Consider the following 27105-nt stretch of genomic DNA (forward strand, 5'->3'; position numbering starts at 1 on the left):
TGAACTGAATAAAATTGGTTCTGTTTATGAGATATTAATAGAGCCTATGCACGTTTCCACTGCCTGGCACGCAAGGACACACAGAATGACCCATTCAGCTGACTCATAGGTGAAACCCTCTGCTAAGTGGCCACTGAGGTGAGCAAGGTTAAAAGAGAAAACAGTATTTTCACTGGGGATTGATTCTGGAGGCACAAATGAGAAGTGGAGAGACATAAATCACATTGAAAGTAAGTAGTAGGTCTAGATTTCAGAATTTTAAATGTTTAGCCCTACAGAGACTACATTCTACCCAGTGTTGCCTCCCATCTTGCTCAGTATGTGCTGGAGGAAATCTGTATTCAGTTAAGTAAATAAAACAAAAAATAAAGTGATACAAACTCAAGAGAACTGCTGAATAAGCCTGTCCCTATGTGTACATTCCCTTCCCAGTGCTTCTCCTTGTTCCACTGCAAATATTTGCCTGAGATATGTAGGAACTTCTTCAGCAGCGCCCCTGCTTAGTCAAAACTCAAATTTCACTCCACTCTTTCTTAAACTGAAGAGCAAGGTTAGGAGCTGTACCCAAAGTAAAAAGTCAGTTACCAGGTTTAATCCTTCCACTGTCCACTCAGCAGCCTGGCTGAAGTCTGTCTCCCTGACCTCTGGCAGCAGCTTGCACTGCTCCTCTTCCCTGCTCCCAGAAACAGCCAGGCTTCCAACCCGAACATCCCGGAGCAGCATCGCACCTCGTCTGACCAAAGCACAAAGGCTGAGAGAGGAAGCACATCCCTACTCTTTGCTCACCTGTGGGCGATGCACAGAGCCAGTTGTGAGTGAGTTTCCTCCCACAGGATGGGGAAGGGAAGGAAGGATGAGCAACAGGTACCTGAAGACAAGTGTTTGGCAAGGCAGGAGAAGCAAAGCACAACGAGTGACTCTCTGCAACAAAGCACTGCAATCCCCCACCAGAACTGCACAAGCTGATGTGGCCCCTAGGATACCCTAAACATCCAGCCACCTGCTCTCCAAAGAGGCCATGAGCCTATAGAAAAGCCTAGCAACTAGGAATCCACTGTGGGAACATCCTAAAATTAATACAAACTACAGAAATCAGAAGAAATTACGGCTTGTGGGAAAAAGCTTTCACAATACACTCCACAGTGGGGTAAAATAAGCTGCTATTGGCACATCTCAGACTTCTAATGAGTCTTTTCTCTCTTTGGGATTGGTGGGAGCTGCATGTAATTGGTGTCAAGACTTCCACATGCTCACACACTGGGCTGTCCAGCTGATGGGGAAGGTCTTTGTTCTGAATGCCTGTAGAGACAGTGCAAGCAGAGCTTTCTCCAAAGAAAGTGCTGTCACTGTCGGGAAAGAACTCGTGGAGACAGACAGCTTGGAGACAGGGCAGCTCTTTGGCTCCTCAAGAATGACAAGAAGCCAACAAACAATTCTTATTTTATATTCAAATTCAAATGAATCCCATCCCAAAGCAAGTGTTTTTAGAATGTTTGAGGAAGATCTCCAGGACACACAGATTTTGAGAATATAGGTTGGCATTCTATAGTGCAATCAAGGAAATGTAACTTGAGCAGAGCTGGCAGAGAAACCCAGCTCTCTTCAATGTGCAGGCTCACAGAGCAGATAAAAAGGAAAGCTGAGATGGGTTGGAAGAGATTTGAGTTCTGAGACAGAATGTGCACTGTGTTGTGGCAGTAAGTGTAAAGTAGGTAGCTAATGAAAAAGGAATCTGGGGAAAAAAACAAAGAGAATGCGGGGGTGCGGGGAAAGTGCTGGAATATTGTCTTCACTCTTTCAGATTTATCCTGACAATATTGTCATAATTTCATCATTTCCCAATTCCTCTTTCTGGTTGAAAAATCTAAAACTAGCAGACAAATTCGCAAAGAAATATTGGTAGTAAGGCTGAGGCCAGACAAGCTACCTTGCTTACTTGACCTAATTACAAAGATTTTTATAGGGGACCACCAATACATAATTAAAGAAAAGTAGCATATATGGAGAATTACAAAAAGAGCAAACAACAGGAACCACATGAAAAACATAAGCAAAGGTGTCAGATTTTAAAGGATATTTAAAACATTAAAAAGTTACAATGGATATATTTGAGCTGCCTTCAGGCCAGTGTCTGAGAGCATAATTGACACACATCAAGTGACATGTTGGTGAAATCCCCACCTCACCCTGTTTCTCAGCATCACTGCCTTTGTTCTTTCCCCATTTTTGGGGTGTTTTCTGTTGATGATAAAAGCATATATCTGAGCCTGCATTAATACAAGTACAGGAATATCCTGGGTCCAAGAGCAACAGTGCACAGGGGTGTCTCTCCTATTCCCCATCTCGTACCCACTAAGCAAAGCAGAGCTGAGGCAGAGGGCTTAACAGAGGGATACATTTTCTCTCCTCTTTTTGCACAAGACAAAGAACAGTGGGAATAGCTTTTTTAGTTAGGAAGACTTAAATGAGCACAAAGTGGTATTAACCACTGGTTCCATGAGTTCACCCTCACTGGAAGCAGAATGGCATCTGTGAGAGCCCTATATTTGCACTGACAGCATCATTGTGCTGAGAGCCAAGTGGGAAACCAAATCTCTGAGATTTTGATCTGCTGGTTGAATGAGACACATTATCAGTCCAGTTCTGATAAGAAATTTCATCAAGGACATAATAAATAATTCCCAGAAAAGTCTTATCAAACCTTGCATACAGACATACTCCTTTCCTTCCTTAATGAATTTATCTTCCCCACTTAAAAACAGGCCTGGCTGAACAACTGTCTTTGACCCACACTGATCAAGTAAAAATCATGTGGTAAAACAGCATTGAGTCAGCAAAAGCTTGCCAGAGCTACTGAGACAGCAGGTATGCACTTCAGTGCTGCCTTTGGAGGTGAAGACTCACAAAAACCTCAGCAGATAAGGTGATTCAGGAGTAATCTGACTTCTCCAAGGGGAAAAAAACCCAAGTCCTTAAAACTAATGACTCTTGCAGCTACTTTGATGGCATCAAAGACTTGAAAACATCAAATATAGTGGCAGCAGAGAGAATCCATCCCTGTGGTATCACTATCTGTTACAGAAGAATTTAACCAGCTGGTAAAGAAAAACTTGAAAAGGGGTATGGAAACATAGTATTAAAAAATGCATACAACATAGTGAACCATTAATTCAACTTATTCTGCAACGTGCCTGTGTCTGCCAGTGCTGCAGTTAATAGAGAGCACATGAAACTCAGAATGCAATTAAGTCTTGGGAGAAGCACAGTTGGAGGCTGTGGCAGTTTCTATGGCAACCTGAAAGGCTCAAGACTAGTAACAGGAGATTAACTTTAAAGGCAAGATAAGTACATAAATATAGCTCTCGTTTACCATTTTCTCTGCTTCCAAATGGGCCATGTATTTTCAATTTAAACAATACAAAAATGCAGTCAGATGTCCTGGTTGTTATTAACTAGGGCAAAAATAGCCTTTAAGAACACCCTGCTATAAAATTCTGACAATTTCAGATTTGGGGAGTCATCTAAACTCCACTAATTAATTCAATCAAAACGGAAGCACTGGTCTTGAATGCTGCCAGGAGATTAGAATGAGGCTTCAGGATAGAGAACATGACAGCCATAATAAGAGTTTGCTGATGTCAACACACTGTATCCTTTTGAACAAATCCTCTTGACGTGGTTTTCTGGATTACGCCTCAGATCAGGTTTTAAGTCTCCAAAAGAGTGAGGGCAAGATTAAGAAAAAAATTTTAAGCACTACAGACCTTTTTTTTTTCCTTCTTTCTTTTAAAATATTCTCTTCAGTAAGAAAGAATGTATCAAAGAAGCCTCATGCCATTTTTTTTCCTGGCACTTTAGAGCTTATATTCAAAGGTTCAGCTGAGACTGCGGTCACCTTTTGAACTCCTGCCCACCTTACTTACAAATAATACAAAAAACGTTCATTAAAGAGAGATCACATCCCTAGTGCAGTCAGTTGCTCTGAACTTGTTTACTTCATCATTTAAAAACAGCTGGTACACGCATAACACATTGAGGAACGTGTATGCATCCAGTGTGGGGAGAATGCTGCCAGAAAAACTGAAAGTAATTGCATTACCTTAATTAGTAGTTTAATTAGCAGCCACATTAGCAAAATTGCCAGTCCAGTGTGATTTAACCCTCTCCTGAGTAACACAGGAGACGCTGGCACCCTTGCACAGTTTCTGTTGAGCATCAGATTCCTGGAAGAAAAATAGCACCACCCCTCCTACTACAGTATTATTTGGTGAATTAATGCAATGCACAGTGAATTCACAAGGTGCTCCAAGAACTCCTGTGGAAAAACACAAGTCCCTTGAGCTGACCTGACCATGCCCTCAAACCCTCACACAGTCCTACTTGCATGGTGAGGATTTTTGGTAGGAATTTGTTGACTTGTTTTCTATTTGAGGAAAGAATGGAGACCCCCTGTGAAAATGTCAGAAAGTCACCGTTACATAATTCAAATGTGCATTCCACTTCACTGAAGAAATTCCAACCTGCCCATGATAATATCCAAGCACCACCTAGAGTGGGGAGGTTGGCACAGCAATATTGAAGGCTGGACTCTATGATCTCAGAGGCCTTTTCCAAACTTAATGATTCTGTGATTCTGTTCCCAATGGAACCTGTGCTTTGCTTCTGCTGTGGTGGGAATTTCCCTGTTGGATGTGCAGAACAGGAGAAAACACTAATCTGTTATTTTTGGTCAAGAGAAGGCTTTGGGATGACCTAATTATGGCCATCCAGTACCTGAAGGGAGCCCACAAAAGAGATGGAACTTTGTACAAGAGCTTGTAGTGATAGGACAGGAGGGGGAATGGCTTCAAGCTGGAAGAGAACAGGTTTCCATTCTTAGGGGAAGAAAACCAAAACAAAAACCCAAAACCAAAAGAAAAACCACACTTTGGAGCAAGACCAGCAGAGCCAGTCTGAGATGTGCTGAAGTAGGGAAGAAATTTTGCCATCCCCCTCTACGAAGAACAATATTTATATGCTCTCCATCAGAATAAAACCTAATTTAGACATAGGTGACTTCTTACTTCAGTGCCATGTTAGACCAAGAAGCAATAGTTTATAAAACTGTGAAGTGAGTTGGACTAGTGAAAGTTTCCTCCCATTGGTTTTAATTTAACAAGGAACAGGAAATAAAAATCTCTCTAAATAAAAATAAGGGATGTCCCCCATGCCAAGAATTTGTTCTGCTTTGTCACATCAGTGTTTTCAAAGAGGTATATAATACCCTGACTTTCAAGAAAAAGGATTTGTAGAGGAGGCAAAAGGGAATAAGGAAAAGGGAATACCTAAAAACCTTGTTTCCAGAATTAATATTTAGTTCAGAGTAGAAAAGCTACAACAGGGTGAGATGAGGACAGCACTCTCCACTTCTTCATTGAAGCGCAGGTTGTTGTCAAATAATTAATTTTTCCTTCTGTTTTCCATTACTTACTTTTTTTTTCTCCCTTTCAACTAATTGACAAGCCACAATTGAAGAGCATGCAGGGACAGCAGCAACCCTTCAACTCTGAAGTTCATTTTGACTAAAAAAAAGAAATCCAAAGCTATACAAAAATTTAAAAGAAGGTAAGATTGCATACTGTAGAATCCATTAAGTGGGGAAAAGTTGAAGAGATCCATAATTCCCCTCAGTATTCTTAGAAGCTGACCTGTCATGTAATTGCCATATCTCACTTTGAAGAGTTTCTTTTCTCTTTCTGGAGTGGCTGTGTCATAAGAGCAGAAGAAATGCTGTCCTCCTTTTCCTTTGCTGCACATAATGGTCTTTTCATTTTTTTTTTCTTTGATTTTTATTCAAAATGAACTTCTTTAAAATAAAGAAATAAAGTAGGTTTCACTGGAAGGAAACATAAGACTAACTTTGAAATGTTTGTCTCAGGTAAAAGTTCTCAGCAAAGGGTTTAAAAACAGAAATCAGAGCAAAGCTTTGCAAAGTTATTTGGGGGGGGGGTGGGTTGGTTGTTTTGTTGGGGTTTTGGTTTGTTGATTGGTTTGAGTTTTTTTCTAAGTCATGATTTAGCAGATCCCTAAGCACACTTCTCAGAAACAGCATATCTGTGAATTTTAAGCATACAAATGACTTCATGTGCTCCTGGTTTTGCTATAATGAAGCAAACTGACTTCATAAAGAATGACAATTACATGGATCTGGATTTGCTGTAGACATTGGAAACAAAGAGACTTTATAAGGAATGACATTTTCATGGATCTGACTTTAGATTTCATCTACTTATGCTCTCTCTGGTCAGAAGGTACAATGACTGTTACCATGTGAATGCAGGAAACAAACACTGGGAAAGAAGTCAACAGTGTTTGCTGCTGCTAATACTTAACTCATGCTCTGGACAGATCCAAAAGGAGATTTTGGTACAATACACGAATTACTGAGGAGAGAAAGGCTCAGCTCACTTGTTATCTAGAATTCAGCAATTTGTGTGTCTGTAAACAGCAGTTTTATTTAGGCTTTTATCATAAACCATGCTTAGTGGTTGCAAAGGTACGGCTCATTACCATTCTGCAGCCCATTTAATACTGATTTTGAACACAGTTTATCTTTGTCTTTTCCCACCCTCCACCCCAACCAGCATTTTGGTTAAGCTTGGAAGGCATCATGGAATATAAATGAGCAGCAAAATAGCCAGGAATTAGACTAAACATTAACGACATCAAAGCAAGAGTTGGAAGAGAAGAAAAGCAGCAGATTAACCAAGGAAATATTTAGTCCATCCATCATTTCTTGCAATTAAGTGGTAGATTGCTTCCTATACTTTCCTAGAGAAAATATGCAGAACACAAACATATTTTTATAGCTACTGTATGGTTTTGAGTAACAGTGTGTTCCCTGCATCCAAATCCAGCTCACTCTCTATTATTGCTGCTTGGTCCTCTTGTATTGACCAAGGAAAAGGTTACAAAGGCCAAATCTATCCATGGACTGTCCAGAGAGTCTGGAAATAAAATTAGGAATCAGGGAACTAAAAAACACCAAAAGAGTAAAGTAAAGAGTTCTAAATCACAATTTCTTCACTTGATCTCCACTGCAACTCTATGAAAATACTAAAGATATTGTATAAACCACTAATAGTCCAAAATGTTTCTTTTTGGTTTCTTTTCTTCTTTTTTTTTTTCTTAAAAGTAATTTTTTCCCTTCAATGTAGTCCTATTCATCTTAATGTCTTTGGTGAAGGGTAAAAGAACACACAAAAATCCTAAAGTCACAGGTTTTAGGGCCTGTAAAGGACACACTATGACATTTTATGTCCTGCTCTACTTAGACCTCTACTTGCACAGCTTTCCCACTGCCCTGCCTGCAGGGTTTGGACCGGGATCAGCCTCTCCCTGCCCCAGCCCCTCTCCTGCCCATGCCAGGCAGAGGTCCCAGCACTGCCCATCTTGGCTAACCCCCCACGGGCAAGAAAGAGCAGAGGTCAGTTCTAAGCTGCAGAAGATGTGGCCCTGCTCTGCCCAGCTTCCCACGTGTAAGAGCTACCCCGAAGCAGAGCTCCTGTGGCTGCTCTCACATGCTGACACCAGCAGCTCCCAGGCAAAGTTCCAGCTGGGCACTGGAAACAACAGTGGACTAAACCAGCACCCCCTCAAGTATTTCCTTGTCCTAGCAGCTTCCAGAAAACTCAGTCCTGAGCAGCATTCTTCGCAAAACCCTCTCCAGGCACAGCTGACTACCCCAGCACTTGGCAGAGCAGCCTAAGGCCCACACTATGATTCCTTCACCAGGCAGAATCCTTGTGAGCACATCTGCAGTCCCCTGGGAATAGGGCAACATCTAATTAAAGCAGGTGGTCAGTGAAAATTCAAAGGTCAGAATTAAAGTTGCTGGCAGAACCTCGGCTTCAAGCATCCATCTGAATTACCAGCCACAGAAGCCAACTCACGCATGCAAAGCCAACAGCAGAAATATTTCCTTAAATCAAAAATACCCTTGGAGTGCTTTTTTTCACTTATTCCTCCCCAGTTTCTTTCCCCAATTTTATTTTAAAAAGATGTATCAGTAAATCAGAGCAACTTGGATGTAACTTTTCTATCCACAGACCCCAGGGAACAGGTGTAGCACGCAACTTCGCCATACATTTCCTTTAATTTCTCATATTTTTTGGCTCAATTGCACTTGTATTTTTACTACAGGCATATTTCATCCCTTTCCTTCTCATAACAGAATAAAAAGGTACCCAGCATTTGAGAGTTCTGGAAACCATCTAGCAAAAATGCTGACTCATGAACATGCATTTCCATTTTTACTTGAAGCAAATAAATTAAACACTGCAGACTCCACTCCACAGGAGAAAACCAAATAAACTGGGCGAGAGGGAAACTGCATTAGGTTCTAAGATGCTAATGGCCTTTCGAGGTTCAGCCGAGCCTTTCTGCATGCAAGGCGATAAGTGCTAGCCCCATTCTTCTCTCGACTGGTGTTAAGTGCTTAAGGATGTTTGCGTACTTGCCAGAGTAGGCGAAATAAACTAATTAAAGAGGAACAAAGCAGTCTAGGAACTGTCGGGTGTGAGAGGAAACTGTGCATTCAAAATACGCCTATTAAATTCAATGTTGCACAGCTCCGTAACTAACTACAGTTAAATGATCCACAATTAACTACCGTTATTTAAAAAGTTGGATTTTCTTATTTTCCCTATTTTTTTGACAGTGAATATTTTTTCAGGTTATTTTACTCTGCGTTTCTTGCCTGACTTTCTGCAAACATTGCTCACTTCTGATGCTAACCTTGCATGAAATGAAAAGCCCCTAAGAGTTTAAAATAATCTCTTTCATCTCCCCGACTGTTACAGCCAAAGATAAGTCAAAATGCTGAAATATTTGATGCTTATATATCATAAGCCTTTCAATACAAATACATTTTATTTCCCAAGGGCTTGTTTTTCTATCAAGGACTTAATTTCTGGTGTTTGTGAGAAGTCTTTAACATCAGCAAACAAATCAGGTTGCCCGTGTTCACCAAAGAAAAGGAACAAAAAAGTGGTAAAAAATTTTATTGGCAGTCCTGCTCAAATAAGGAAGGTGACACAAGCATAAAATAAAAAAGGGTTGAATTCCATAATGGTTTAGAGGTGAATCCATACCCTTCCTTCATGCCTCTCTGATATCAATTAATTATCTGAGGAAGGAACAGGCTGATGCTCCGATACACTACAAAAATAGAAATGCAATACCTAATTTTAAGACACGTTCTCAGAACACATTAAAGGGTTATGTCCAAAGGAAAGAACAGCTCTGGAGTGAGAGAGAACAATGCTGACACCACGTGGAAGAAAATGCTGCTGGCTCCTTCCTCTGCTGCTAACTTGAGATGCCTGAAAATCTTACACTTGAGTCAGATGTTGTGGTAAAGGTTTTAAGCATCAGAGGAAGACCACACACATCCTCTGAAACCAGAGATTTGTGTTATTCTAGTGGGTACACCAGCGGATTAATTATAATCCTGTTCCTTGTAGTGTAGCTGATGTTTGTGAGCAAAGCAATTGGCTGCTGCTGCCATGAGCACATCAGGTATTGCTCCTCCTCACAAACTGCAAATAAACATCCTTAATCTGTAATCTGTACAAGTTCTGTAAGTCTGACTATGGGGGGAGCTTTTGATGTGCTCCATTCTCAGCCAAACTGAAAATGGGCATTCACAGAATAAGTGACAAAGGCGAGACTCCACTGCGTTGGTTTCTGTGCCCGTACTGCCTCCAAAACCATTTTCCAAGGCATGAAAGGCCTGTGTCAGTTACCAGTTTTAGAAAGACCTTCCCTTCTCACGCACTTTGTATCCTTATGGAACAGCAGCCAGTGATCAGTGTGAGCAGCTCGTGGCACTGCCTGAGCTCTGTTCTTGCACCACTGACTGCAGTAAAGCCTCAGCATTTCAGCTTGAGCAGCTGCCCTCCTGTGTTACAGTAGTGTCCTCATTTGTCACACAGCACACACCCTCTCTTGCCAAGCTTCTCTCCTAGTGCAGCCTTACCCAGACAAAAAAAAAAAAAAAAAAAAAAAAAAAAAAAAAAAAAAAAAAAAAAACCAAAACACAACCAACCAAAAAATCCCCACACTTCTGTGTACTGGGAAGCGAAAAAGAGAAGAGTAAACAGCAGCACCACCCACCTGGGGGGTTGAAGTCTGGCAGCAGTGTCCCAGAGGAGTTGTCCAGCAAGTCAAGAGAAACCCCCAGCAATGCTGGAGCAAACATGAAATCAGTGACATTTCCTCCAGACCCTGCAGCCCTCCACAAAGGGAGAGCAGGCACACTGGTCCTTTCCAAGTTACAGATCTCCAGTACAAAGGCCAGGCTGCTGCAGACCACAGGCACAGCACAGAAAAGCTCTATTCCTTCCAGCCACAGGCAGCAAGGCTCTGGCACTGAACCTCTAGAAGGAGTAATAAGTACTCCAGCCACATCCTTTGAGCTGTTTCAAGTCAAACTTCCCCAGCCTACAGCAGTTTTCATCAAATCCTTATGCCTACATATTCTGCTGTGCTTTTCCAGAAGAGAAGAAATACATCTTTACAATTTATTGGCCACAATGTTTGTGGGGGTATAGGGCCTGCCTACTCTGATCTCTATGAATGGCATTTTTCATCCAGTCTTCTGGTTTGGACAGTACTCAAATAGAAAATTAATGTCATGTTTAACAAGTCCATATTTTAGCAAATTTATAAAGATTAGGGAAAAGAGATTTTCTGTGGAATGGCAATCTATAATGTAACAGCAATCCCTACAGATACACTGACAAATCTCCTGGCACTTCTCATGGCACATGCAGGGTTTGCTATGCTCACACCTAAAACCAACTAAAACATACCACTGTTAAGGAAAAAACTTGAAAGAAAGTAATTAACACTTTTACAAATAGGAAATGGAACTATGTTCTCCTATCCAGGAAAAACTATTTTGACAAGACAATTTAGTCTAACCTGGAAACTTCAGATGGTGAGATAATGTCTGGTTGGTTGGTTGTTGGTTTGTTCTGAAAAGTTTCAGCTAATTCAACAAGAACTGTCATGGGATTACCAAAATAAAGCATCAGTTAAATTATTGCTGTCTTCCACATTGAGGATATGCCATGTGAGAGACCACAATTCTATTTTATGACAACTTCACATGCAAGCGAGGCACCACATATTTTTTTCACAGAACAGAGTTAATGCTGAAACATCCATATCCTTTTTGAAAAAAGCTGAACCCACAAGATTAACAAAGCTCTCCAGACCACAAAAGCCTTCCCAATAAAGCCATAAATCGAGCTGATAAAGTATCCATGGAATATTTAGTTGCACTCTTCTGACCAGCTCCAAACCACACTACTGTTTCAGATTTTTATTCAGAGTTGTCTGTGGTCAACCTGCAGGTCCAGGATACTGTCCAGCTCCACTTTCCCACCCCCCTGGATCTCTGCAATCCCTTCTTAATAGGGGTCTAAGACTGTACAGAGCAGCCTTGCTGATATATACTGAAGTATGCATAAAAGGGCAAGAGAAGAGAACAAGAAGTGAGACTCCTCAGGGTGTAGGCATTTCTCCTAACCAAACCCATGCTTTAATGGGGATACAAGCAGTGGCTTGTAGGCACCCTTAAAGCCATGCTCCTGTTTGTTTGCAAGACAAAGGTAGTGTGCCTAAATCAGGAAGGATTTATTTATGACTTCTGTACAAAGAGGAGATATAGAAACATATTCTTGGAGTAGATTAAAAAAAAAAAATCCATATTCAACTTTTAACTGGAATGTAAGGTGCAGAAATTACAAATTGCTATTAGCAGGGTTTGGTTCATAGTTAAATTACTCTATAGAAGTTAAGATAATCTTGCATACCTCCAACACAGCTGTCGATATTCCTTGGGTTAAACACAGTTATTAGAAAGGCCTCTGGTCAAAACAGACACCATGGTGCCTAACCTCTTTTTAAAGAATTATTTAATCCAAACGTGAAAACCAGTTTAGTACCAGTTCAGCTTTTGGGCTAGGACAAAAGGTTATAGGACAGCTTTAAATGCTAGTGAATGCTCAGGAGCAGGGGAGTGGGGGTGGATAAAATCAAAAATTTTAAAAATGCATTAAAAAAAACCCACACACAGACACAAAACCCTAGCCTGGTAGGATTTTGCAGCATTCTGACTCTATTTTAAGAAGGGAAAAATAAATGTACAACATGCAGGAAAAAAGGACAAGTTAAAATACATCATGGCTGGGATATAACTTCAAACCACTATCTTTATATATAATTGCTGGCTGTGAATAGCCCACTGTCCAGCCTAGGGCAATAGCTCTTGGAACTCTGACACACTAAGAACAACACACTCAGAACAATCTGCCCATTTCAGCCCACAAACAACACAACTGAGGGTTAAGTCTTGTCAGCTCTATGGCAGGCCTGCCAGATTGACATGGCTTTAGTTTAACCTGAGCTCTGTAAACTTGAAAATGTTGAAATGGAAAAAAAAAAAAAAAAAACAAAAAGACAACCCAACAACAAAATCAGAGGAATTATGTAGTCCAAATGCAAGTATCTGTGTAAAAGCCAATAAAAACAAGCTTTCTTTCCAGGACGTAACAAGGAATCTGAGCCAGGTTTGCCATTTCACTTTTTGCTTGTTTTACTGGAAGAAAAACATGGACTTTTAATATGTTTAGTTTGTAAACCTAACTTTGATGTTTCTAGTTTAGAGGACCTTGAGCAATTGTTATATTATGAAAGATGAAGGGTACCTATCCAATGTGCTGCCAAAAATTACAAAAACAAGATCAGCCAAAAATTACAAAAACAAGATCAGCCACAGAATACTGAATTCCCTTCTCACCCCCAAATGGGATTTCTTTCATAAGCTTACCTCAGAGCAGGAGAGTGCCCCATGGCTATGCCTTGTCTGAGGCTTTATTAAAGAACTTGAAAGCAGCTTTTCAGCAGAATTCTTTCCCACATCACCACAATTCCAGACAGACTGTGACATTTTGCAGAATTACAGGGAGTGAAGCTGGTTCTAAAACAAAAGCACTGCAAGTGAAAGCCTGGTTTCCCTGGCTTCTCTAATACCTTTCCAGTTTCTTTTAGATGCTGATGCTTCCTCTAGCTTTGCAAACGGAAGCAGATGTCTTAGAACAGCTAATATTTTGATTTTGTGTGCTCATTTGAGTACTAGTTTTAGAACTCCCAGAGGTGGTAGTGACATGGGACTTCTTCAGAGAAAAAGGAGAGCTGGGAGCATGGGCTCAACACTGTCTTAGTGTGAAACAATCCTAGTGTTACATGTGGAGCCATGTCTTGTGGGGTTAAAGCAATATTTTAGAAACATCCTTTTATCAGTATAGTCTGTTCTTTATACCTGTGCCTGTACAGGTTTTGTTTTCCAAGAAAGCTTCCAAGGAGCATTACAGCTCCAATATTCTCTTTGGGATATGTAACACGTTCTAAATACCGACTTTGACTTTGTATTAAAAGTCTGCTATCTTTCCTTAACAGGGATAGCTGGAGAAAGAAGCCAGAAAATTAAGGAGTCATAAACACAAATACCATCACCCACATTTACATGCAGTTCTAATCTCTTCCACAGTCCATCCTTGACCTGGCACTCTGCTGCCAGCCTCACCCCGAACCTCAAGGATCACAAACCTGCACTGTGAAGTATTAAACTGCAGGGTTTGCTACATTTTCCAAAAATCAATTTCAAGTTAAGCAGCAATGATACACCACATCACAAAGTGAAAACAAGATTTATATTGACCCTCTCTCTAAACCAGGATTTGTCTATCATGTTTCTTCCACCACAAGGTTTTCAACAAAGAGGCAAAAAAGGAATCAAAGTGCTAACAATCTTTTAGGAAAGAAAATGCCCAAGGAGAGGCTGGAACACACACAGTGAGTTCTAAAAAATAAGAGAGGGGATTTAAATCTTTTGATTTTGCTTTTCTGCATCACCAATGTATAGACAAACACAAAATGAAATGTACTTCACTCGAGGAAAAATCCAGTGACTTTGATCTAACAAAGCTCAACATTAATATATTTAAAGTAGAACAGCTTGGGATTTTCTTCTGGACCTTTTGCTTTTGCACTTGCATTTTTTTTTTCCAAATTATAATTTTAACACTCACATTTCCTCTCCAGCTTACGTATATCATGAATATTTACATTGCTGGCTACAAGCTACAGTCATTAATTATGCTATGTGTAAGCAAATGTATTTTCAGTTCTGGGTTTCAACCCCATGAAGCCCTTTTGATTTCTTGCTGTAACTTTCTTACCTGAAGGCCATCTGCTTGTCTCTGCGAGAAACAAGGGTCCAGGTCAACAAAAAGCATCTCCTGGTGTTGGAGCAAATACAGCAGGAGGCCATTGTAAAGCCTTTGTTCTTCACAAGCCAAGGGACTGACAGGGATCCTACAGGAAGAGGAGACAGATGAATCTTGGGAGCTCTCAGATCAGGGACTGGTCCCAGTAGCCAAGGTAATTCAGCAAAGCAGCAATTGCTGCCGCAGTGACCACTGGAGCTTGGGGGGTTCACAACAGCAGCACCTTCACAGGGACAGAGCCCCAGCTTTGCTGCAGTGGTTCACAACACTGTGAGTCTTTGTGGCAGCACAGCAAAGGAGGTAGAACCTGACAGGAGCTCACACAGGAGGTTTGCAAAATCAAGGGTGAAAAGGACAGGCAAAAAAAAAAAAAAAAAAAGCAGCACCCTATCAACCTGCCATTGCTCACTGGCATTGGGATGGGATGGAAAGAGTGAGTTTGTTCTACCTTCATTTATGAAGGTGAACTTTAATCACTAAGGTCTTCTTACCAGAACTGTCTGGAAATAGGTACACAGGTTACCACAGGTAACAAACTGCTTCAGTGTATTAATTTATAAATCCACAGACATCAGACATATTAGGAAGTGGAAATTCCATATGTTCCCATTAACCATGTTGAGTTTGGGTTGGATTTTTTTTTCTTGCTTGCTCTCCCCGTGTTTTTGGAATTTTTTTATTAATAATAGTTGAATTTTTACTATCCCTGTCAAGCCAGAATAATTTAATTAAAGGAGTTCTTTATATAGGATTTTAATCTCAAACCCTGAAGGACTTGTGTATTCCCCCCTGCCAACTATTTGGAAGCTTGGAGAACATTTTCCTAAATACTGTGCCCTTAATGGAGCTTCTCCAGCCATGCTGCACCAACTCAGTTACACCCAGCACAATATTAATATTTAAACAAGAAATTCATAAACTCTGGAGACTAAAGTGGAGCATGAATACACCAGTCTTCTGTTTGCCAGATGAGTACATTCATTATTCATTTGCAATTTTAAAGTACAAATATACACATTGGGCCCAGTCCAATTGCTTTCATTCGTATTCCTCTTTTGTAAAAGTACTGTTGTTTCTGTAAGGACTTAAGTTTGGGCTCCTTTTGACAGCAGAAGGTTTAAGCAGAGTTATAGCCAGGTACAACATAGATTTACAGGATGAACCACTGTGTCATCAGTTCCTTCTTTAGGATTAGTTAACATTTCTCTTTCTTGCATTCCCATTTTTCTGGGAAGGACTCAGTTTCTCCACAATAAACAAGGCTGCTTGTAAAACCTGGTTGACTGAGCAATAGCCTTTGCTGCATACAACAATCCTAAGAGATTATTCATCACTTACCCAAACATCAACACCCTCAGCTCACAGGCCAGACAAGCAATATTTTTAGTCCTTTGTCTTCTTTCATTAGCTTAGACATCTGTTCCTGAATCCACCTCTACCAGCTGTTAACTCCTTACCAGAAGGAGCACTGCACAAGCTATTCAGGAAGATAAATGACTTTCAGACCACTCATTGAGTCCTCCTTTCCCTTATTAGCAGCCTTTGAGCGCCCAGTTCTCATTTCATCCTGAAACAGATCTAAACTATAGACTGGGATGAGACAGCTGACTCCAAATATCAATGTCTCATCAGCAGATATTCATGGGTGGCAACAGGTGTGCATTCCAAATACAGAGAACGCACTTTTAGTTTTCTCTTCAGCCGCCTTCCGCAATTACTTCCAATTAATTTTGTGAAATAATCACTTCCTGCCTATTCAGATACTTCTGCCACTACCAGAAACTGCTTTATTGGGGTGACAGTAAAGGGGGAGCCAGGTGCCCACACTGCAAAATCCAGGCATGTGAGCCTAGGAAGAGCAGAGCTACTGAGGTGTATTCTGCACTTCCCTATAAAAGCCCCATAATCAGTTGTAGTACAAATCACAGGAGAGCACTCACTGCAAATAAGAAACAAGTAAACCTTGACCATCGGGAATTATCTACTGGTTTTCTTGAGTGAGTTAAAACTTTCAAAGCTGCTTTGACACAAAGTGCAGGCCAAAAAAGTCCACACAAGTCCCTTGCCTTGGCTTTGCCCAGGAGATCTGCCAAGGTTCCCTGCCGCCACAGGCTTGCTGCAAATTTACAGAAACAATGAGTCAAAGTGAGTGGAAGCAAACAGCTGGCTGGCTGGAGTCCTTGTGCACTCCTGCAAGAATTGCTTACCGAGACCAGAACTAAAAACCTCTTTAACCAAGATGAAGCATAACAAAGTATCCATGGAAATTTAAGTAACATCAGTCAGATCTCTATTAAAAGCATTCTCCTAAGCATTTACAGACACCAGGAGGACAAAACCAGTTTTCCACAATCCTCTAACTAGACTTTCAATATAATACCTCTGCTAAGCCTTATAATTTTTGTGTTACAATAACCATAGCTACAAACCATGAAGTATGTGCAGTTTAGGCTTATAATGTACAAAGTTTAATATTCTACTTTTGTGGTCCCAAGGCCCAAGAGGGTTTCATGTTCTAACTACAAAATATTCCTACTCAGTCACTTCAGTGAAACTATAAACATGACAGGTCTCTACAAGTAAAAGTGCCAAAATATTGAGATAGGTGATAATCATAGACAGAATTTACACTTGAATATAAAAAGGTAAGAAATTTAAAGTAAAAAGGCTCATAAACAACTTTGTTTAGTTGTTTAGTGTCAAAGAAGGAAGAAGGAATTTCACAAAAATGCAGATTGCCAGAATACATGAAGAACAATTTTAACACTTGCAATGAATTTATGCCATATATGAGCTGCCATTACCTCCAGAAGGTGAATTCCAGCAATTGCATGGAGCACACATTTCGGCAGATTAGATCTAGAAGCAGATTTTTTTCCATAACCTTCACATTTACACTGAACAACTATAGCAAGTACTACCCAACACGTCCCAATTTCCTACACTCTGGCTGCCAAATGTTTCATAATGTGCCAGATAATTGCTCTAATTCTTGCTCTGAAAGACATAAAGGATATTTATGACTTTTTCCCCTGTGTCAGCAGATATGATTTGCCACAGCTGACTACCTTGAATTTTTCTGCTGTACAGGACAGTACCAATGATTTATTCTGAGTCATTGAAGGCCTCAGGTCACTCAGCAGGAAGTGGTATAGAGCAATCTCACTGACAGTTCCAGTTTCAAGGCTCTACTCTCTGCCCAACTACCAAAAAGGTGATTTTTCATAACCCTAGGAGGTAACTCAACGAGCACAGCACCAGTCAAATGTTTTACAAAAAAAACCCTGAGCTCCAGATTTACTGGGTTGTCTCCCAGAGCTGGTGAGCTCAGAATGACTGTAAAGAGGTGAAGATAACATGTGTAGAGCAGACATACTTCTATTTATGGTAGCTGTTGTCTTGACAGGTCACTGGCAGGGAAACCCTGTGCTGATTGCTTTCAAGGCTTCTCAGACAGGTCATTGCCACAAGTGCTCAGTTTAGCACTGAATGTACTTTCAAACCAGGCAAAGGCACATGTTCAGAAGCAGCTGGGCCATGTCCCAGAAGAGTGGGATATTTAAAAACTGAAGCAGCTCATCAATCAATAAGGGAGCACGCTGGATACTTATGTGCAGATACAGGAATCAGTGGGCACACATTGGGATAATCTGGGAATGGAGATAAAGGAACAAAGTCTTCTTGCATGCATGTACATGCACAGAAGCCCCAGGTGAGAGCAAATGTCATTGATGGCGTCAGTTGAAGTGCTTTTCAAGTTAATGTGGGGGCCAAGGGATAGATTCTTGGTGAAGGCCTTTTAGCATCAGCCAATGCTCATGAGTATCACCACACAACTAATCCAAACCCTGATAAATAAACCTCATCTGTCTCCACTCATTTTCTAACTTTAGTATTCAGATATTAAGGATCTTGGGGTCTGGTTGCAAAACTGCTTTGTTGCATTGCTGAATATCCTCCATGGTGAGTTTTTTTCCCCAGAGGACAGAGTGGCATAGTTCCAACCACACCACATCTTGTTAGATTCACTTCCCTTTCTGTGCTTTTGTTAAAGATATAAACTTGTATCACGTCCAAAGGTCAGATTCTGCTAGACCTGGTGATAAACCCACAGAGCAGGAAAACAGAGACCACATATAGAGACCTATGAAACAGCAGCAAGGTTTAAAAGTCCAGTTCCACAAAACAAAGCCTGTCATTGATGCTGGGCACCAATTTTGCTGAATATATGCTTTAAAAATTAACTTGGCTTGCCATAAAACGCCCAACTGGATAACAAGGCTTTTTTACTGCATAGAAGGTATTAACTGCTAAAACATATATTTTGTAACATGTCATTGGCTTATAGTTCATATTAACCTGGCATGGCTGTGATCCTCTAAAACAAAGATTTGTAACAAGTTGTAACAGGTACAAATGTTTTAACATCCTCTAATGTCAACAATGAAAAGGAAAATCCTCCATTATCTGATCACACTAGGCTGTTCTTTCTTATCACCTTGACTTGCATGGCATGTCATTCCTCCCCTCCTTTTTAGCTTCCAGTTTTGTGCCCACCCACCATCACCCCACACAAGACTTCTCCAGCTCCAGCCAAGCACTCACTGCTTGCAAGCTTGGCTGGCTCTGCTTGGATGTCAACTTGAATTTTAGCAGCAAGGGCAGGAGGAGTTGCTTCTTTCTTGATAACAAGGATTCATTTCTCTGATATCAAATGCTGTTACAAGGTCAAAGTGAGGGTGAGCTTTTCAGAATCAAATCCAACAACTAAGCAGCCCACAGAGCCAGCACTTGTCTTGGCTCAGAAAAGAGAAGTGGTTGTCATTAAACAGCCCTCTATCCCTCGTGTCTCTTCTTACGGTTTCTTACTTGAGGCTTGCCCTGTCTAGTCAGTGCCCAACAGAATGAAAGTGATCAGCCAGCTCAGAACCTGCCACATCTGCCCATGATACACCATATAAGCACTGAACTTACAAAATCCTCCACTCTCTATTGGGCACAGAGTTATGACAGAAAGCCTCCCCGTGAGGTGTGACCTTGTTGTGCTGTTTGAGGCAGCTGAATAGAGAGGACTCACTTGAACAGAGCAGGTCCAAACACGATGGCCAGGTTTTCCAGAGTCATGAAATTCACTGCACTGTAGGTTGCTACCTTAAACAGGAAAGCAGACAGGAACTGAAGAAGGTTTTGATGGGCTCTGGGCAGGCAGCTGAGCAACCGTCTCAGGTTCTCTATGCATTCAGTTGTGTTGATTTTGTGCTCTGGGGAAAAAATAACCAAACCCAAACTTATAACATAGATATTCCTCATATCAACACAATTTCATCACAGACATTAAACTAAGTAAGAAGGAAGGTTTTAAAATATATTAGAACAAAGTGAAGAATAAATATGTCCCAAACAAGGATTTTGTACACTAAATTTTGGCATAGGTTTTTCACTTATGAATATTTAAGAACCATGGATTTTCACATATTGAGTTTTACACTCACTGTTTCTGATATTGTTCCTCTTAAGGCAGAATCATCCAGCACTCACTGCTTTCCCAATGAAATTGCAGGCAGAAGTCATGTACCTGAATCCTCAGAGCTGCCTTGAAAGATGGTACAAGGTTGTCAGCCTTGACTCTCCCAAGAGATTTTACACATGCTGCTGTATGAGTCTCATTAAGAGGAATGAGAAATTGTACCCTTTCAGCCCCACATCATCTTCATTTCCTGACTAATTGGTAGCTCTCAGACTCAAAACATCTTTGCTCTATAAATATGCAACTGCAGTTACACAAGAGATGCTTAAAATTCTAAATTGGGGATACTTAACATTTTCTTGGTTCTCATTCTTCAGAGAAGGGTAACAAGGCAGAAAATGGGTTCACAAACAGCTCCATTTGATCAGCAGTTCTGTATCAGTGTGATAAAGTCTCCTGGTTACTAGAATTGAGATGACAGGACTGCTCAATAATTGGCAGCTGATGCTCAAATTTGCCATAGATCACCAGGACACATCTGCGTGGCTTTGACATTGCTTATAAGCAAATCATGCCCTTGAGGGTAATTTTAGCCCTAAAAAACACATTCTGCGCAGGCCAAGGCCCATGGTGCTCAACTGACTAATGACTGAAGTGGAAAAGGGGACGAAGAGGAAAAAATAACAGCAAGACTGTCCAGGATAGAAAAAACAAGGTGCTTGCAAAAGCCCCGTAGGTTGTTCTGCATAGACTTTCACAGTTCATGAAACTGCTTCCTTTCTCTTTCTTTGCAAACTCCTACACGGGCACTTCCAAAAAAGCAGCCTGCAGAGTAACCCTCAAAGCCCACTTATTTGTATGCAAACACCTGAATTAGCTGCCAGTCAGAATCACCGGGCAGACTGAGAACAGAGCTCAGCGCTGCAGGCATGAATGGGGAACAGGCAGTGGGCTGCTGGGGTGTCTGGGCTTTGCATGCTGCTCCACACACTGCTGTCCAAGATTATAAGATTATTTAACTGGTAAAATAAATGCTAACTAAAAATATAGTTCTAAATAAGAAGAGTGATGTGCCGAAAAAACTCCTTTAACGAGGGAGGTTAAATAAAAAAGAGGCTTCAGCTCAGAAAAGAGAGAAGTGAGGCAGTGGCTATATAAAGACGCAAGCAGTATTATGGTGGTGATGACATTAAAACTAAAATTATTATCTCGGTAACTAGTATGGTATACAATTTAAAAAAGAAAGCATTGCAGAAGAGGAGCTTTCTCAAAGAATACAGGATTGGATTGCAGGAGTCATTGCCACAGAACAGAAGGGAATCCAAAAGACTTAATGAATTTTAAAAAGACTGTAGACAAGTTCATAGATGCCTGGTCCCTCCAAAGCAACTAAACATCAGCTTCAGGTTAAGGAAACACAAAACCTTTTTTATAGAAAGTGTGATGAACACATTATCTGTCACTGTCAGGGAAAGGACAGAAGCTTGGAAGGTGCCCATTCTGTACCTTGGAAAGTTTTGAGCAAGCCAGAACAGATATTGTCTGGAAAAACAGCCACTGGTAGTTCTTTCAGAAAGAGCTTCAGGAGACTGGCCACAGAATCAACGTCTCCATCATTAATAAGGTCTACTTTTTCCCCTTGATTGTACTTCTGCCTCAATTCCTTGATTTTATTTGCTGAGCCACCAATCCGAAATATACCGACACGCTCCAGACCTGTGTAAGAAATACAGAACAGTAAGCAGTGTCTGCTTACTTTACCACATCTTTGTGATGAGAACTGGAGTTCAAAAAGCAAGAGCTCCTTTAAGAAAGCACAATAATTTTAAATGAGGACTTTTCAGCATTTACAGCTGAAAAGTAAAGCTTAAACAAAGAATATCAGTTTCCAGAAGCTGAGCAGAAAAAATAGGAACTTACCAAATATCTCCAGGTACTCCACCATCTCTGTCACAAGAGAAGGAACCCCACACTGCTTTGCATCCTCTACCAGGGTTTCCAGAGGAACACCAAATGTACTTCTTTCTCTGCTGAACTGTAGATCTGGTGAAACTTTATTTGTTGTGTTCCTAACTTGTATAGAAGAGAGTGATTGCTGGGGAATAAAAACAGGCAAGTGGTAAACAGTGACTGGCTTTTATTATTTTAACCACCAAAGATCTACAACTTTGGTAAAAGTATTGTCTTTTTTGTAGCACCTTAGTACAGATTTTATTTCTACTACATATTCTTAAAATACTAATATTCTTCTGTAGAGCTGAGATGGGGTAAACTCCAGTAAAGCCCCCTCACCCCTACAGTCAGGGAAAAGGGGCTGTTCAGGACTGAGAGGGGTCACTACCCCTCAAAAGAGCCCCAAAAGTCAGGAAAAAGCTGACCCTGTGCTGGTGCACATCCTTCCAGCTCCAAGAAATTTGTGAATTTCTACCTGAGGATAAAAAAAAAAAGCAAGATTATGAAGGAACCAGAAGTGGAATTTCGGTGGCAGCCATGGCACAAGGCTTGGAAGAGGTTCCTTCCTGCTCGCCCAGTTATTCCAAATTTCCTACCCCAACAACTGATGCAAAAGCATAAGAAATTGCAAACAACTTGCACTTTTCATCCTGCCTGATGCAGGAAGCTGCTTTTCCATGCTACCAGAGCGTGGGCTGGGAAGTTTGTGGGCTCTGGTGGGGGGTCCTGTGAGGACGGGGCTGTCCCAGGTGGGCACAGCAGCTCTACAGCCCCTCAGGGCCTCCTGGGGGGTGTTTAAAAATATATTTCTAAATAGATGCTTAGATACGCTTTAAAAATAAATATAACAATTATATATTTAATAATAACATCCCTCAGGAATATTTTTAAAAAGGGGAAGTTCTGCCCAGCACTCTGAAAGGAGTCCTGGCTGCCCTGCCCTCTTTCCCACCTGCCTAAGCCCCTTGCTCGCCTTACAGGCAGGTGCCATTACCCACAGTAATTTCTGTATTTTGTCCTCATGTTCCTACCAGGCAATGAGAGCAGAAGTCCAAACCAGGAACAGCTGGATTTACCATTTCTGCACTAGGACTATTTAAACAGTAACTAAAGGGGATTTTTTTTTTTTTTTTAGCATTATCTCAAACCAGCCTCCTCTTAAATGTTTTTATTATTGTGTTTTCAGAAGGAAAAGGGAAAGATTTTCCTATGGGTTTGAAGCTGAACTGCTGTAGTGAAGCCGTTTTTCACACATGCCTGCAGCAAAGCCATGAGCTGGAGCTCCAGGCCAGCCCTGCTGCCATGGCAAAAGCACACACAGCACTCGAAACACCCCAGGCCATTTTGCTCTTTCAGTACATAGGAAAGCTTAGACTGTGATGCTAGTGTTACAATATGAATAGTTATCTAAAAATAACAAATATCAGCATGTACCAAACATATTTTACAACATTTTTGTATATAAGCTACAAGGTGTTACAAAAAGCCTCTAAAATATCTGTGCACCATTACTGTAAATCCCTCCCTTTTCCCTTCGGATGCAGCAGACCATCAGCCTTCTCAGAAAGGAGGGAGGGTGTGAGAAAGGAGTGAGGAAGGCAGATTTCAGCTCACTTACGCAAATGGAAAGGGAGGCGCCCGCTCCCATGTTAGACTGCAGCAGAGTGCCAGTGTTTCAGCTGTGCTGCTCCAAGACACCATCACCTTTCTTCCCCTCCACAAAGCCGTGCAGCCTGGCCAGAGCTAACTGCAGCCATTGGGCTGTTCCTCTGCAATTAACTTATCATAGTGTAATTGCTAGGCATCGCCTTAATCAGTGGTTTCCCTCCAGAGCTGGTGGAAGGTAGAAATTAACTCCTAGTAAAAGAGGATTTCTTGCAGCCAGCACTTCCCTGTGGAGGCACCTTGCACAAGCTGAGGGCTGAGTTACCACCAGGAGATGTTTCCATGGCACCTACCACACACAATGCCACAGTTTCCCAAGCCACGCTGATCCTGGGCCTGATATTTGCTCTTGAGTGGATTTTTGCAGTGCAGGTTTGCAGATATGCCTGCTGTCCCTCCTGCCTGCTACAGCAGCAAGGAAAATACTATGAGGTGGCCCTCTGCATACACATTATAGCTACTAGCTTATATAACACATATGCAATCATTTTGGCCAACATATGGGCAAGGACCCATTCAGTTTTTAAAATATGAAGATGCAATTAAGTCAAACACCCTTTGACTTAATTTGTTTCAGATACAAAGCCTGTCCTAGGAAATAAGTCATAAAGTAATGTTGCAGTAAAATCTAATTGGGGGAGGTTTTTAACACAAACTTAGTAGATACATGTGAAACAGAAGCAAAACACAGAAGTCAAAAAAAAGGTAGAGGTGCTGAGCCAGACCCCCTTAGTGGAGCACTAGAAAAACAAGATTTATTCCAACAACACACTGGAGCAGCGCAGATAACAGCGATCATGTCCTCCTCCTTAGCAAAAGGAATATCACTTAAAAACTAGTGCAGAATTTTAGCCCACTTACCTCTAAAAAAGATCCCACGATAAGGTCTGGAAAATGCTGCGGTTTAGGGCTTTCTCCCTCTACCTATGGAGCTGGCCCCAGAAAAATCCACATCCTCCTTACCAGCCTCAGCCTGGCCTGTCTCTGCAGACAAACTCCACCTACACCCATCACCACAGCTGTGGCCCTTTAGCCTGTTAAAAATGCTGTGCCCATCACCACAGCTGTGGCCCTTTAGCCTGTTAAAAATGCTGTGCCCATCACCACAGCTGTGGCCCTTTAGCCTGTTAAAAATGCTGTGCCCATCACCACAGCCGTGCCTGTTGAGCTGCCCTCATCTCTGCAGACAGGCTCCACCTGTGCCCACCACCACAGCTGTGGCTGCTCAGCCTGCCCAAGCTGCTGGGCCCACAGGAGGTCCTGGGGCTGATGGTGCTGAATATGAGTGATAAAAGAGAGAAAAAAGCATGAGTGCCCTCTCACAGCAGCGTGGTGTTCTGTGCTCGTGGCTGGGAGGGCACAGGGGGCATTTCGGTGTGACGTTCTATCCCTGCTGCATTCAACTCCTGCAGCCACCATGAGCAGTACTTGCCCAGCCTCCCTGCCCTCGCAGCCTTTATCGCTGTGTTTGCAGGGCAGCTGGAGCTCCAGCAGCTCCCCCACCTTTGCTGGGTCCCTTTGGGACAGACCAAAGCACCACGCACTCAGAGTCACCTTAGCCATGCCTGTGAGCCTGCAGTGGTCTGCACTCTGCAGAGAAACACATCACAAAAAGGCCCGTGCAAAACCTACAAAACTGAAACGAAAAATTTTCAACTCTCTACCTCTTTGCTCCCTGCCCCATAGCACGTTTTGATTTTCCATCTCACTAGATGCCACAGGAGTCATCCTGCTGACATGTCACTCCCCCCTGCTTCAGCTCAACGTGTAAACCGTAGGCAAGCACCTTTCAAAGCAACAAATTCCCCGCCTGAGCAGCAAACAAGTTTTATCTGTTGACTCATGACAGGGCAAACAAGGCAGCAGCCACTGCAATCAACCTCTTGGTCTCGACTGCTCCTGTGACTTCAATTATTGAAGAATTTGCTTTCAAGTCCTGCCTGCGAGCTCCGGCAGGGCTCACGGAAGATGCGGCCAGCCCCGTTCCCTGGAAGCAGCAGCAGCTAGAGGGCACACGAGGCTTGCCGGAGAGGTGGTCCTGCAAACCCCCCTGCAGGCGCGGCAAGGAGCCCAGCCCTGCGCAGGGCTTTCCCTCCGTACCGAACAGCACCGGCCGGAGGGAGGATTTCTCCTCGCGTCGCAGTTGTACAAAGAGCAGGCGGCTGCAGGCAGCGCAAATTGAACATATAACTGCTCATACTGTGTAGCTGAAATTCCAACCCTTCCTTCACAACCTCTGGATCAAAGTCAGCCCCTCCAGGACTTCAGAGGTATGGAAAGGATGTGTGGTGCTGTGAGAAGCCACCCTGACTTCAAGGGCCACGTCTAAATTAAAACCAAAGCTTTTGGTCTCCCAGCACCCTGCTGCCCAGGGGAAGGCTTGTGAGGAAAGGCAGTGCCCCAGCCTGGCTGTGTGAGGGGCTGGGCGAGCACCAGGGGCTGCCTTTGTACTCTCTCCTCTGGGGCCACTCCTTCAGCTGCTGAATGGGCTACTTGTGAGGGCTGCTGATGTTTCAAAAAAGATAGAGAAAGGATAAACACGAAAGGAAAACAGAAAAGTTTAGTTTTGCCCCTTAGAAAACCATGTTTTTACAGCAGCATTAGGAACAGCAGGATCCCTGTGAGAGAGGGCAGAGGTAAATCCACTGTCGGCAGCATTAAAAAACAACAGCAGCAAGAAAAATAATTAACTGAGGCTTCATGGTTCATTGAAGTTTTCCTTCAAAGCTGCAAGCAGCCTGCTCTGCTAACTTGGCGGTCTGTGTCTCAGCTTCAGGAGCCTCCAAGCATCCAGCCAAGGAGGAAAGAGAGCCCTTGCTGGTGGCAGGAGCCGAGCAGGGAGTGCATGCCCTGCAGGGAGGCCGCCCTGGGATGTGGGCAAGCAGTTCTGCTGATGCCAGTTGCAGGATTTGAGAGGGCACTGTCATCCTATGATACATCAGTTGCACCACCTCAGCCTTGAGAACCCTTGGGAGCTAAGCCCATAAAAGCATCCCTGAATTATCACGAAGGACAGTCAGGGCTGATACACACGGCTAGATTCCATCAGACAAACCTGTATTACTGGCTTTCAAAGCAGGTTTTCATCTCACACACAGCATTTGTATATTTTATCCCAATTCATCATGAGCTACTCTAAACAGTAAACTTCGTGAATTCTGAAAATTTACGTGTTTTATAGTATATGGACCTGATAGATAAACTATAGGGCTTCTCAAGCACAAGGAAAAAAAATAGAAATAAGAGCTACAACCAAGACAGAAGTAGACATGGAAAAATGCATCACATAATCTCATATTAGGTAATCATTGGCAAGAAATGAGGCATTTCTCTCTCTTGATTACTACAGTATCAATATAAGTTTTCCTACATTTTAGCTGGTAAAAGTCATAGCAGAGACGTAAGGACTGGTTGCCATACATCCTTCATCACAACAATCTGATTGCCAACTGTGCCTACTCGCCAAGTTAAATTATCAGCAAGGAAGAGTTGCTGTCCTGACAAGAAAGCAGCTCTCCCCTGCTGCTACTTGCACTGCTTTTCGCTGTGCCCATGGGAAGAGCACACAGGCCACAACACCTCCTGCCAGGCGAGCCCTTGTCAGCCCAGCAGCAGCCCCCTCTGACTTGATTTTGCTCAAAGCTGCTCGGGTGGTCTTCTCTGGAAGTGGATGCCTGAGGACAG

General features: G+C 42.2%; 1 protein-coding gene across 1 annotated transcript in view; it reads right to left on the reverse strand.

The window, feature by feature from the left end:
* Positions 1–23404, reverse strand: part of FAM13C (family with sequence similarity 13 member C) — a 115166-nt gene extending 91762 nt beyond the window's left edge. The window contains exons 1-5 of the mRNA XM_053983531.1: positions 23375–23404; positions 21724–21898; positions 21310–21519; positions 19414–19597; positions 14289–14424 (exon numbers count right to left, since the gene is read on the reverse strand). Coding sequence (XP_053839506.1) covers positions 14289–14424; positions 19414–19597; positions 21310–21519; positions 21724–21898; positions 23375–23404 — 735 coding nt within the window. The remainder of the gene's footprint in view (positions 1–14288; positions 14425–19413; positions 19598–21309; positions 21520–21723; positions 21899–23374) is intronic.
* Between the last annotated feature and the right edge of the window lie 3701 nt (positions 23405–27105).

Source organism: Vidua macroura, chromosome 8 (genome assembly GCF_024509145.1).
Source record: "Vidua macroura isolate BioBank_ID:100142 chromosome 8, ASM2450914v1, whole genome shotgun sequence".
Taxonomy (NCBI): Eukaryota; Metazoa; Chordata; class Aves; order Passeriformes; family Viduidae; genus Vidua; species Vidua macroura.